General features: G+C 43.2%; 1 protein-coding gene across 6 annotated transcripts; it reads left to right on the top strand.

Annotated features, from left to right (window-relative positions):
• Nucleotides 1-2,701: 2,701 nt before the first annotated feature.
• On the top strand, nucleotides 2,702-10,158 carry abtb1 (ankyrin repeat and BTB (POZ) domain containing 1). Of its 6 annotated transcripts, none has more exons than XM_018764873.2 (12): nucleotides 2,702-2,967; nucleotides 3,775-3,837; nucleotides 3,952-4,007; nucleotides 4,355-4,499; nucleotides 5,224-5,383; nucleotides 5,801-5,846; nucleotides 6,176-6,292; nucleotides 6,493-6,608; nucleotides 6,771-6,869; nucleotides 6,976-7,143; nucleotides 8,513-8,713; nucleotides 9,164-10,158. In XM_018764873.2, exons 1-12 carry the CDS (start codon nucleotides 2,912-2,914, stop codon nucleotides 9,368-9,370), a joined length of 1,434 nt encoding a protein of 477 aa, XP_018620389.2. In that variant the 5' UTR covers nucleotides 2,702-2,911; the 3' UTR covers nucleotides 9,371-10,158. The 6 variants fall into 6 exon arrangements, with proteins under 6 accessions (XP_018620389.2, XP_018620392.1, XP_018620390.1 ...); XM_018764874.2 differs by lacking the exon at nucleotides 2,702-2,967 and adding an exon at nucleotides 2,978-3,216; XM_018764876.2 differs by lacking the exon at nucleotides 3,952-4,007 and having other exon boundaries at nucleotides 2,943-2,967; nucleotides 3,775-3,951.
• The last annotated feature ends 3,326 nt before the right edge of the window (nucleotides 10,159-13,484 follow it).

Raw genomic sequence — 13,484 nt, 5'->3', positions numbered from 1 at the left:
ACTAATGAATCAGATGTGATGAACACAAAATGACAGTTTGGCCTGTTAATCAAAAGAAATACAAATAAATAAGCAAACAAGCATCACTGGGAGAGCAAGGAGATTTTTTACTCCAAGTTATGTATTGAAGCACCTTCACAGCACTGTGAACACGAAAAGACACCTCGCTGAACTCTTGAGTTTGGTATAAACTACTTCTCTTTACTCAATGTTTGTCAGCGTTACATCCCTGTACAGACTTTCTGCGTGTTTGGTTATTCTTATCTGTGTTTCTATATTTTTGCTTCCTTTACAGGTCCCTTGTTTGTCTTTGTGTTGTTGTCTTGGGGGAAAAGCAGACAGGAAAGCACATCACCTGACCTACACATCCACCACGTAGGTTTCAGATGCCTGTCCACACACATTAGGGTTGAGGCAGGTGCCACCCCCTCTAATTTTGATTTTTGGTAGATAGAGTAAGTTAGTTAGGGCATCCAAGATGCTGAAGACCCTTTTGTTTTGTTTCACACCTTGGGTTATCTACAATCTTGAGACAGTTTAGTTTTCCGAAGTTTTTTCCTTTGGTACCATCTTAGTCCTTTAAATATTGTCAACAGTCACCTGAATATCTGCACCAATTAGCTCAATGAAAAGAACCTTCACTTAACACTTCATTCCTGTATGTGCTGTTTCATTGGCCCCGTGTCACTTGTCACTACTCACCTGATGTTACACACTAGTTGTTACCCCTCTAAAACACCTGGGGTCATAAGAGTCAGTAACACACTCTGAATCCTGATACACCAGTCTGTCTGCATTATGACTGAAGGAAAAACAACTACATTGTATACCGCTTAAGTGTGAGGACTCAGGACCGGAAAACAACTGGACTTAGAGTGTACACTGAACCAGAGTTACTTTCTTCTGCTTTGGAACAGATGTTCTTCACCTTGTTTATGGTGCGGTGAAGCTTACGGGCCCCTTCTCAGAATAATGTATTTGAAGGCATCAAATAAAACACATAATATTGCAAAAGAAACTAATTATATTGAAATACCATTATCAAAATAATTTTATAAAAAAATTCAGAACTGAAGGAAATGCCTAGATTTCAGGTAGAGATTAGACTCCCTGAAATGTATCCATTTCCATCAGAGTTTTGACCAGGGGACGGGACCAAAAAAAATGTTGGATGGTTTCAGCGCAGCTTCCACAAAAAGCTCATTTATCATCTATAATAATTATAATATTCATCACAAACACGCAAACAGAAACTAACAAACATAAAAATGAACAGATACAAACTGACAACCAGTAACACAACTATGATGAATGGGACAAACTGGCAAAATGTCACACGCAGATAGACTACAGGAATAATAAACACACAAAGTAACGAAAACTGTAACTGACCCATAAACACACAACCTGACCGTGACACTGTCTCTTGAACTTCTTGCACACGCCTTACGAAATATCCCCTTTCCTTCAGCTCGTAAACAAAATTTGTTGCAAATCGTTGGCGTGCATTTGCACGGCGACGCGACTTGTCTACGATGCATGGAAACGAGCGATCAGTCCTTAATCCCTTAGTCCCTTAGTCCCTCAGTGGGATCCCACGGCCCGTCCGCTGCGCACCACCGTCACTCCTTCCACAGTGAAGAGACGCGCTTGTGGTTTCCACGACCCGAAAGCCCGTCCGCTGCGACGCAACTTTCCCAATAGCGACCCCTGGTGTCCGATCGGTGAACAGCGTCGCTTTCACATTACAGTTCCAAATGTACTACTTAAAATTTTACAAAATCTTACACTTTACAGTACAAAAAAAATGTCATTGATTGCAAGTGTTGGGAATGGAAGGAGTCAATTCCAAGACTTCCAAACCTCCGACACTTGGAATCGGAGTCGACTCCAAAAGTGCACTAAGGACAGGTCAGGGAGCCTAGGATTCCACGAAAAACAGAACATTAAAAACTGCCACAACAGCGGCCCCTGGTGTCTTTTCGGTGCATAGCGTCGCTTTCACTTTACAGATTATTAACAGCGCCTCGTGCAGCACGGCGTTTAACTTAATGACAGATATTTACAAAAAAAAAAAAAAAATGTCCTCGATTGCAAGGAAAATGACCACATGTCCGTTTGTTCGAGCTCCATTGCGTCAGTGACTGTACCTCTAATGCACGTCAACGTTATCGCTGCAGCACACGATACTCATCTGCTGTTCGATTGCAAAAATTTTCGAATCGATTCCAATTCCAGCTGTTGGAAATCTTGGAATCAACTCCGTCGATTCCCAATACTTGCAACTGATGACTTTTTTTTACTGTAAGTTGAAAATTTAGTCCTGTAAATAATGTGTAAAGTGAAAGCAACGTTGTTCACCGAGGAGACACCAGGGGTCGCTGTTGTGGCAGTTTTTTAAGAGTTCCCCCGTTTGTTGTGGACGCTGAGGCTCGCGCCTACTAAACGGGCTTTCAGTGACCATGGCGTTAGTGCACTTTTGGAGTCCGCTCCGATTCCAGGTGTTGGACTTCTGGAAGTCTTGGAATTAACTCCTTCGATTCCCAACGCTTGCAATCGATGACATTTTTCTAAGTACCTATGATAAGTTTGGTACTGTAAATAATCCGTAATGTGAAAGCGACGCTGTTCACCGACCAAACACAAGGGGGCGCTGCTGTGGCAGTTTTTAGTTTTTTTTTTTTTTTTTTTTCCCCCTTTCCCCCTTTGTTGTGTCCCAGCAGACGGGATTTCGGGTCGTCGAAACCACGAACTGGAGCAGGACCGCGAGCGCGTTTCTTCACTGCGGAAGGAGCGGCGGTGGTGCGCAGCGGACGGGCCGCGGGATCCTGCTGAGGGATTGACGGACTGACGGAGGGACCGATCGCTCGTTTCCATCCATGCATCGCAGACAAGTCGCGTCGCCGTGCAAATGGACGCCAGCGATTTGTTTACGAGCTGCAGGAAAGGGGACATTTCTAGAGTGAGGTGTGTGTGTGAGTGAGAGAGACAGACAGAGACCAGAGAGAGAGAGAGTGAGAGAGAGAGTGTGTGTGGCGAACGAGTGAGGAAGTAGCACAAATGCTACTTTAGATACACTTTGCAGCCATGATGATGATGATGAAATTGAGCGACGCTACGTTGTTTGTTTGTTTACCCTGAACACTCTCTGTTTACCTGCGGAATGCGGTTATTTAGCGGTAAAAGGAGCCGTTTTGTTGGTGGCGCGGACAGTGAGTGAGTGCGGACTTCCGAGGAAACGCTGTTTTAGGGGCAGTTTCCCTTTGTGTGTGTTTGTTTGTGTGTGTGCGCGCGCTCGCGCTCGGGTCACTTTTCGTTTGTGTGTTTATATATATAATATTCCAGTTCATGTGTGCGTGTGTCACATTTTATCAGTTTTGTTACCTTTTGTTCGCGTTTCTGCTACTTTGTATCTCAGTGTCACTTTATGTGTCAGTTTGTCGGCTTCTATGTTTACCTCAGTTTGCGCGTTTTGTTTATGTGAGAGTTTGTGTTTTGTGTCAGTTTGCGCTTGTGACAGTTTGTCAGCTTTAGTTTGTGTTTCAGTTTTGTCAGATTGATGGTTTGTGTGTCAGCTTAGTGTGTGTGTGTGTCAGTTGCCGTGTACCCCACCCCACACACACACACACGTACCTCAGTCACACACCAAAGCAAATGGCGTGAGCGGATGAGCAGCAGCGCGGCCTTCGGACTGCGTACGAACGGTGTATCGCTGATGGAGGTGTTGATGGTCACAGGGAGACTCGGTGTGTCAGTGTGTGTGTTCTCTTCAAGGTATCTCGTCGAGCAGAGGGATGTGGAACTGAACGTGCGAGATAAATGGGACAGCACCCCGTTGTAAGTGGCGCCTCCGACACCGAGACGTGTCGCCGTCACCCGTTCGTCTGCTGACCTCGCGGTCCCTACTGGATCGGAAGCGGAGGAACGTGTTAATTTTGTTTGTTTTAACAGGTACTATGCTTGTCTTTGCGGCCATGAGGAGTTGGTGCAGTACCTGCTGGCCAATGGTAAAGACAGCGGTTTCATCAAACTTCTCCACCATCTCTCTTGTTCAAATATCTTATGAGTCACTGACAGGTTACAGTGGAGGATTAATTCTTATATTGAGCAAAACTCGTAGCGTCAGCAGTACATCCGCGCATATAATTTGTTCCACCTGAAGGTCTAGAGTGATTTTTCTGCGGTTTTGTAATTCACGGTGGATTCTCTTGTCTTGTTTCCCGTCGTTTGAAATGGCATAAATGTGGACAGGAAGTAGCGGTATGAAAATGGTGCGATGATAGTGTGGGATTGTGTTTCTGGAGGAGTTCAGTGATCAGAAAAGGTGAGAGGTGTGTGGGGGCTTTTTTTGCAGGAGCTAAGTGCGAGGCCAACACGTTCGATGGGGAGCGATGCCTGTATGGTGCTCTGAGCGACCCGATCCGTCGTCTGCTCAGGGAGTATAAGCGCATAACGGCCAAGGCCATGCAGCGGGACTACTATGACCAATTCCTGCAAAGGTCAGAGTCCCAAGCGCTCGTGTCTTGCTCAGATATGTGCTGTTAATCCTTTCATGTCAATACTCTGTAGTAGAATATGCAGTTATGATGAATAGGAATAATAATTGCTGAACCAGTGTGATTTCTTGGTGTGGTGTTCTGGAAATACAGGTGGTCCCCGATTTATGATAGTTTGACCTGCGATTTTTTAATTTTTTTTTCCCCGGCTTTATGATGGTGAGCTGGCAATAAACTGTTCAGTAGATACCCTACTTTGAATTTTGATTTTTTTTTTTCCCCCCCTTCCCCGGGCAATCGATATGCAGTACGATACTCTGTCGCAATGCTGGGCAGCGGCCGCGATCCACATGTCCAAATCTGTCACGCAGAGGTGCGTATTAAATGCGTTTTCGACTTACAATAGGTTTTCGGGACCGTAACCCCATCGTAAATCGGGGACCACCTGTAATTATCGCCTGTAAACTCTAAAAAAATCACTGGGCTGGTTCCATTGTCAGTTCACTGATGATAATTAGCAACTAATGCAACATATATTATGCCTTTGAGCCTGAGGAGCCAAACTGTGGGGACTTCTAAAGTGAAGTAGGGGGTTCACACACTGTCCCCCAGTTAGTCTTTGATGCCATGTTCCTCTAGGATGCCAGGAGAATACTGGTATTGCTATGCGCCGGTATATGTCTCTGTGTTCCACCAGTGTTGCATTCTTTCTAATATCAATGTCCAGGTTGCTGGAACAGGGATACTCCAGTGATGTGGTGTTCTTGGTTCATGGCGAGTCTTTCAGCACCCATCGCTGCGTTCTCAGTGCTCGCTCGGAGTACTTCATGGAGATGTTTGAAACCAAGTGGAAGGGCAAGAACATCATTGCATTGAAACACCCGCTGGTAGGAAATTCACTCCAATTCTCTTTTATTCATTTCTGAAAAAGACAGTATGATGAGTGTAATTTCAGGAGGCTGGTTGGTTTGAGCATGATGTGTGCTTTTCCGTAGGGCACTTGAATAACTGGTTGTTTTGTGTTCGGTGACCTTGTTTTGCTTTTCTTTGCAGTGTCACAATAGTGTATTGGCAGTTTGCTCAGTTACTGCATTGTGAGCGATTGCCCTGTGATGAACTGGCATCCTGCCCGGGGTGTACGCCACTTTGCGTCTTGTGTTTTCCTTGACAGGCTCTGGACCGCTGGAACCCAGCTGTGCACAATCGTTCATTGATAATGAATCATTGACTGAATTGATTACTGGAGCTTGTGTCATGCTTGTACATGTGAATTTCACGTGCACTTCTTCACTTAATGATTTCAGATCAATCCTGCAGCCTTCGGTTCAATCCTGCAGTACTTCTACACGGGTAAACACAGTTTTTTCTTTCTTTCAGAAATCGGCCAATGTTAATAGTGTCCGGTATAAATTCTGCGGTTTGGCTTTCAGTTGTTTTGGTGGTACCTAAGTCGGTCTTGGACTGATTACCGTTGTCTCACGGAAGGTGTCAGCTTGAATAATGAGCAAGAGTTTTGAAGATCTATAATGTCTACCAGGAATATCCTGCTTTGTAAAGTGAAGGAAAAAGTAGCGAGCATCCCTCTGCTCTGTGGTATTTGGAATTTCTGAGAAGCGTTTCTCTTCATGCATATCATCCTTTTGAATCAGCTATTCTGGAGCTCTGTGGTATTTTTGTAGGTCGACTGGACATTGATGTAAGCTATGTGGAAGACTGTAAGCGGCTTGCCAAGCAATGCAAGATCAGTGACCTTATTGAGGAGCTGGAGAGCAAGTGCAAGCAGGCGTATGAGTTTGGTAAGATATACTCTGTGCCTTCCTTCCTTGGAACGTAGTCACGAGCATCTTCTAGTAACCTGTCTTTCAGCCTCCATTCAAAGTCTCCTCTGTTAGTGTAAAACCTGAACCCACTGAATGTCCTTCTGGCTTCTTGCTGTTAGGTGACTGTTGAAGTGTGACCAGATGTGCTTCTTGTTTTACTGCTTTCCGTCCGGCAGTGTCTTCCAAGCCTGGGACATGTGTGAAGGTCCTCAGTCTGGAGCCTGAGAACAACTGCCAACTGCAGGAGGACTTGGCCATACTGGCAGACTGTGCTCTACCTGCTGAACTGAGGGTAGCATCTATGTCCTCTCTCCTATCATTGTAGTAGTATTATTATCAATTTTTAGAAACTTCCTGCACAAAGACATGGTAATGTTACTGTATTGTACAAACTTTAATCAGAACTGTTAGATCCCAGTCCACGCACGTTTTCCATGCAATCCTGTCCACTCAGGTCGGGTATGGTGAGCTCCCTTTCGACAGAACCGATAACTTCACTAGTTACCCTGATATTTGTTTCCGTGTGGAGAACTACGACTTTCTGTGTCATAAGGTACGTAGTTTGCCTCGTTCCAGTCCTGTGTCCTGCAGGTTGCGCTCTTTTACCCCGAGGGTTTTGTTAACGGTGGTGCGTGCTGGTTTTTGTCCGTGCTCGACAGGCATTTTTCTGCGGGCGCAGCGATTATTTCCGGGCCCTGTTGGAGGACCACTTCAGTGAGGGGGAGACTTTGCAGTCCCAGCCCAGTACCCCGGTGCTCACGCTGCACAATCTGTCTCCAGACATCTTTGTCCGACTGCTGTACTACATCTATAGCGATGACACGGAGGTGAGCCTGAGCCTAATCCTGATGGTGCAAGTGTCAGGGTTTCTAGTTGTAGAATCATGGTAGACATGAAGATGTACCCAGTGTATTGTACTGTACAGCGCTTTGAAGCACTGGATCAGATATGCAAGCGGTTTTTTCTTTGGAATTTCCTTCACTGGTCTGTTTCCAAAGAATTCTTTTTGTTAAGTAAGCAACCTGAGTTTCTTAGTCCAGCTATTAGCGAGCAGTAAATCTCACCCAAACAGAGTACCAGTGTGGGACAGTATTAATTCAACTGATTTCCACAATGTCTACAGCTTGTATCTGGTGTTCTTGGTTATTGATGATCGATAACCAGGTAAGGAAGGTTGCACATGTTTGAGATAAATTAGTCAACAGTTGGCATTTTATAGGAATTTCTGAAGACAAAACATTTGTACCTCATCATTTTAATGTATCTTAAATTTAATGAGAATATTAGATGTTAAAGGGTATATGTTTAATTTATTGTAGTTTATTGCCCAGACTTTTACAGAACCTACATAGCGAATGAATCAAGGTATGTTTCTATTGCACTTTTGTTGATTGTATAAATAATAAAGTAAATTGGAAGCAGCTAGACAAAGGTGAACACTGGACATGCATATGTGGTAAATTGGTCAACTGTGGGCATTGGATAGGAAGTTGTCATTTTTTTATTTTTATTAATTTTAAAATAGATTTAATTTTAGTGTTGTCTTGTGGTAATAGAAGATCAGATTTTTTTTTTAAAATATTATTATTATTTATTTATTTATTTAAAGTAAGCTGACAGACTGATGCCTCATCCAGGGTGTACCTGATATCATGATTTATGTTTCTGGTATAGGCTCTGGAACACCAGATTAGTGATTTACATTTTACTTTACATTTACACGTATTCATTTAGCAGACGCTTTTCTCCAAAGTGACGTACATCTCGCAGAAAATACAAAGTGGGAATTACATTAGTAGAAGGAGATATTTACATGCAATCACATGGTTCTAAAGCAATTAGTTTACTTTCCACCATATGAACCAAAATTCTTAAAATTGGAAAAAATACAAATCTTCCAGTGAAGTTTTATTCATTATAGCCTTCCAATATATAAGGCTTTTACAGAGCCTGAGCTGTAAATAAATTGAGCAGTATTTGTATTATTCAGTTTATACTGATTTTGACGTAGTGGTTAATGTGACTTTGGATTTACAAAGAAACGGAGTTATGAACAAGATTTCCAGTCCCAGATGTGTGTGTAAGTTGAGGACCCAGTAATTCCTACATGGTAACTCCATGGAGGTTTCCCACAAACACTTGCAAGTTGCTCTTCAGGGAGCTGTGATTGACTGACCACCATGTGTCCCCTGGCAGCTGTCCCAAGAAAACGTGTACGACGTGCTTTGCGTGGCCGACATGTACCTGCTGCCAGGCCTCAAGCGGCTGTGTGGGAAGCTGCTGGCGCAGACGCTCAATGAGGATAACGTGCTCCACATCTGGAGGACGGCTAAGCTTTTTCGCCTTTCGCGTCTAGAGGACCAGTGCACAGAGTACATGGCCAAAATTATTGAGAAGGTGAGTCCTTAAATACTAGCACTGTAGACCAAATCCTTGGACAGCTTAGTGCTGAAGCTTTTGTCCTTACTCTGTGATGGTGGGTATGTGCCACCGGAGGGAGCCATCCTTCTGGAGCACAGATGTCCCATTTCATGGCTCATTTTAGGTTCTGGAGTCATTTTCTTTTCTTTTTGTATTATCATACAGCATATTACATGTTTTTAAAATGTCACGTAACAATGTAGATTCCTGCATAAAAACCTCAGCCTACACTAATGGTTGTAGTATAACAACATCTACATTTAAAAAAACTGTTGCTGCTATGATCTTTTTCAAGCATAAGTAAGTGGACATATGCAGGGTACCTACTTAGGTGAAAATAAATTTTAACAAATGATCACCTGTAGCAGTATGTGCTTTCCTGTCTTCATCAGTGACACTCTACTCCTCTGTGTGGTTCCGGTCTAGTTGGTGGAGGTGCAGGAGTTTGCTGACATGATTAAGGAGGATGCCAGGGCAGTGGAGGCCCGGCAGGAGACGGACTCCATTCCGCTGGTGGATGACATCCGCTTTCACATCACCAGCAATGTGCAGACCTACAGCGCCATCGAAGAGGCCAACCAGAAACTAGAGGCCCTCGAGCAGCTGCTGGCCAGCATTGGCCTGGAGTGCTAAGGGACTGTGGGCCCTGGCATTGGCTGATGAGGCCTGGGGTGGCATGGGTTAGCAGGAGAGCAGTTGGGGCTGAGCATGTCCTGTCTCTTCAATCCAGTTATTGGCTCGGAAATGGTGTGTGGTGGCCAGCGGGGACCTTATGATTTGATCTCGTCCTTCGGGCAGGTCAAACAGGCGAGATGTTCCAGTGATCACTCAGGAACATGTTCCAGGTTGGGCAGAAAGTTTGTGCAGAGATGTAGAGAAGTGGAGCATTCATTTGTTAAGCTTTAGGGGATGTTTTGCATAAAGAAGTGACAAAGTTTTTTTTTTTTTTTTTGGCTAAGGAATGTGGGACTGTGCATGTTTGGTTTATTTACCATGAAGAACAGAAACAGAAAAATGCAGTTTTGTGCAAAGCTCAACAATTGTTTAGCAACATGCTTTCTACATCCCTTGTGTGGTTTTGGTGACCTCAAATTGGCCAGAGCTTTTTTTAAGCAATTTCATACATTAACAGTGTGATATAAGTCCATCAGCTAGCAAATGGCACTGAAGGACAGCTGCTAAAGAATAACAGGATCCGTTTCTTAGTTTGAGTCAGGCCATCCACCTGTATATTTTATTTATTAAAAAAAAAAAAGTATTTTAGATCATGCATGCATACATACATGCGGTCATAATGGTATTGTATGTATGTATGTATTTGCATTTCTTGCTTTGCAGTTTAACCATGCTCAACACTCTTGGATTATAAGGAATTATACAAAAATCTTGAGTATCACATATTACAGGTTTTTTTTTTTTTTTTTTTTTCCTTCTTCCTTGTTCACAGAATTTACTAGACCTGAAATGGACTGAACCTACAACCCTCTTTTTCATAACAGCAATACCCTTGCTGCAATGGTGATTGCAGGGCTCACGTATCGTCTAACATTTAAGTTGGTTGTTTACATGAATTCACTGTGAGCTACTTGTGCAAGAAATTTGTACTGGAGTATTTAACTCCCACGGATTCATATCGCACCCCTCTGCTTTGAGGTGTAAAGTTGCATCAATCGCACCATAATTGTAATGAGTACATTTTTTTTAAACATCAAAATTCATCAGGAAGAAAGTTGATCAAATTTCATAATTTCACAGCAGTGAAGTTGCAAATGGGAAGACTCAACATAAAAGGTATTTTTTCAGTGATGTCAATGTGTCCGTGTGTATTTCCTTCTACATGTCTTAATACAAAAATTGCAATTGTGAGTTATGAATTACTGACAGTTGGCCCATTTTTCAGAACAGCTCAAGTAGCTGTGCAGGTTTCTCTAGAATAAGTTTATTTCTGTAATCCTTGTACACCCTTTATATACTTCTTTGTGTTCACATATTATTGAGCAATGCTTTCAGTGGCTAGACTGATATTCGTGTCACTTCCTCTGTACGCGGCACTGTGGTTTAAGTTGCTATGTACAATATTCACAGTATGATGTAAAACAGGCTGCTGGTCCTAAATTTCCCTTACTGTGCATAGCAGAAACATCACGCAAAACAGTTTGAAAACACCATGAGTGCCCACTGACATTCTGTAGCATATTGGTTGAACTGACTGTACAAAGGCCTTATTGCTGTGTTATAAATATTGCTGCATATAGTTTTGACTGCTGTGTGCCTTCCTGTCAGCCAGACAACACACACCTGTTTAAATGCAATCATTTTTTTTGCGATTTCCTTTAAATCAATAGCACCGTTATCCCTTGTGCACTTAAAATGCAGTATTTGTTTACATGCTCTTTGCAAAACTTAGCAGTAGTGCGAAATACATGGCTGACAAATATTCTACACCTACCGTATTACATATTGTATAGTTTTTTAATCAAATGTAGAAATAATGTGCAACTTGGCTGAAAGATCAATTTGTAGTAATGCCTAAGCACCGTCAAGTGGATGCCATCTCTGCCATATGAATAGAGTGTGTTGAGGAATGTTCTGCCCTCCACTTGTGTCCTTAATGCTGAACGGGGTGTGTCTACTGTCATTGTGATTGAGTCCATCCGTCTGATTGCCGTTCATCTTTTTCCTTCTACCTTCCTGCGCGTTGCTATCTTTGCAACAGCGTGTTCTTATGACACGTCCAAAGTGCGATAGTCTCAGCATGTGTACTTCCAGTGAGAGCTGTGGCTTGAATTGATCCAATATCCATCTCTCTCTTTTCTGGCTGTCAGACCGTACAGGGAGAGGGGGGCTCCGCTCGGTCATGGGTGCATTAAAGCAGAATTCAAAGTAGCCGAGCCAGAGTGCCCAAAGCAAAATTATACTGTTATGCATTGTATAAAAAAACACATGCTATTTCTTAGCTTAAAATTATATTTTTTACTCCTCTTCCCAAACAATGAGGGGGTCTCAATATGATGTGCCCTGGGACTCATCATGTGCTCCTGGAGGGCCTCTTTGCTGTCCGTGTGATCCTTAAAAGTCATGTCCAGCACCACCCTTCAGAGGAGTATATTTTTACCTCTCCTGTATTTTTCCTGCAGATATGAATTACATTTATTTTAGTGGATGCTTTTCTCTAAAGCAACTTAGAAATGATAATCAATCTACAACTACTTACCCATTTGGGCAGTTTGTGAGGCTAAGTACATTGCTCAAGGTACTGAATCTAGAAGTGAGATTCAAACCTGCAGTCTTTGGGTCCAAAGGCAACAACTTTAACCACTATGCTGTCAGCTGTCTGACTGATTTTAGTTTCATTTGTACTTGTAATTCCTTTTTGTTGATATGTTGGCACATTTGGGGACTTTTCCAGATTTTCACTGCAGCGCTGCCAAGTGCTAGGCTTTGGTGTTCCTCTAACATTTATTCATTTAGCAGACACTTTTCTCTAAAGTGGCCTACATCTCATACAAAATACAATGCGTACATTACATTAGCAGGAAGAGAAACTTAGATGCAGACATGTGATACTTAAGTGCACTTAGTTTCTTTCCACTATATGAACCAATGTTCATCACACGAGTAGTTGCATAAAACTTCATCAAAGTATCCACAAGTACAAATCACCTTCCTAGGAATTTTTTTTTTGAGATTATATATAAACATTTATCATAATATTACAGGAGTAGCTTTGTAATGTTATACTCTTAAAGTTATAGTGCATGAACACATACCTTACGTGACTTTAAGAAATTAGAGGCGAAGTGAGTCCGGAAGAGGGGAGTTTTAAGACTCTTTTCAAACACGGACAGAGATTCAACACTTCGAAGTGAGAGGGAGGTCATTCCACCACAACGGAGCCAGAACCAAGAACCTTTGTGCTTTTCCTTTTGTGCATGGGACTACCGAGCAGGCAGATGTGGAAGGGTGTAGCGGTCTGGTTGGGGTGTAGTGGATGATCAAGTCTTGCAGATATCTGGGACCAGTTCTATTGATGCATTTGTAGGCCATAACCAGAGTTTTAAATTTTATCTGGGCAGCTATAAGAATCGAATCGGAATAGGAATTGCAGAGAAATGAGTAGAGGAGACACATGGGAACGCTTTGGCAAGTCAAACACAACTTGGGCAGCAGTGTTCTGTATCAGCTGTAGAGGTTTGATGGCAGTAGCAGGAAGGCCACACAAGGGAGAGTTGCAGTAGTCCAGATGGGATGTCACCATGGCCTGGACAAGTAGTTGGGCAGAGTCAGTTGTGAGGTAAGGCTGGATCCTGCGCATATTATTCAGGATGTATCTCCAGGTCCGGGTTGTGGCTTCGAAGTGTTGAGAGAAAGATAGACCTGAGTCAATCGTCACTCCTAGACTCTTAGCTGAGGAGGTAGGCAAAATGAATGAGTTGCCCAGTTTGATTGAGAGATCATGACAGGAAGACAGGCCAGCTGGGAGGTGTAGGAGCTCTGTTTTGGAAAGACTGAGTTGGAGGTGGTGATCAGACATCCATGCAGAGATGTCCAACAGGCAGGCAGCGATGTGCGCGAAAATGTCTGATGCTCCATGTAGAAAGGAGTTGAAGAGCTGGGTGTCATCAGCGAAGCAGTGGCAGCTGAATCCATGCGAGGTGATGACAGGGCCAAGGAAGGCGGAGTAGACCGGTGCAGGAGGAAGGAGGGGTAGATTGGGCGGAGGTGTAGACTGACTGTTGGATCCCTT

Source organism: Scleropages formosus, chromosome 1 (assembly GCF_900964775.1).
Source record: "Scleropages formosus chromosome 1, fSclFor1.1, whole genome shotgun sequence".
In the NCBI taxonomy this organism is placed as follows: Eukaryota; Metazoa; Chordata; class Actinopteri; order Osteoglossiformes; family Osteoglossidae; genus Scleropages; species Scleropages formosus.
This window is presented reverse-complemented; position numbering and strand designations above follow the sequence as displayed.

Bases quoted from the DNA above. Each gene is read 5' to 3' on its own strand.
- abtb1 (XM_018764873.2), top strand. From the start codon at position 2,912: ATGGACGCCAGCGATTTGTTTACGAGCTGCAGGAAAGGGGACATTTCT. The intron at 6,870-6,975 runs GTACGTAGTTTG...CGTGCTCGACAG, and splicing joins ACGACTTTCTGTGTCATAAG to GCATTTTTCTGCGGGCGCAG. The intron at 7,144-8,512 runs GTGAGCCTGAGC...GTCCCCTGGCAG, and splicing joins TCTATAGCGATGACACGGAG to CTGTCCCAAGAAAACGTGTA.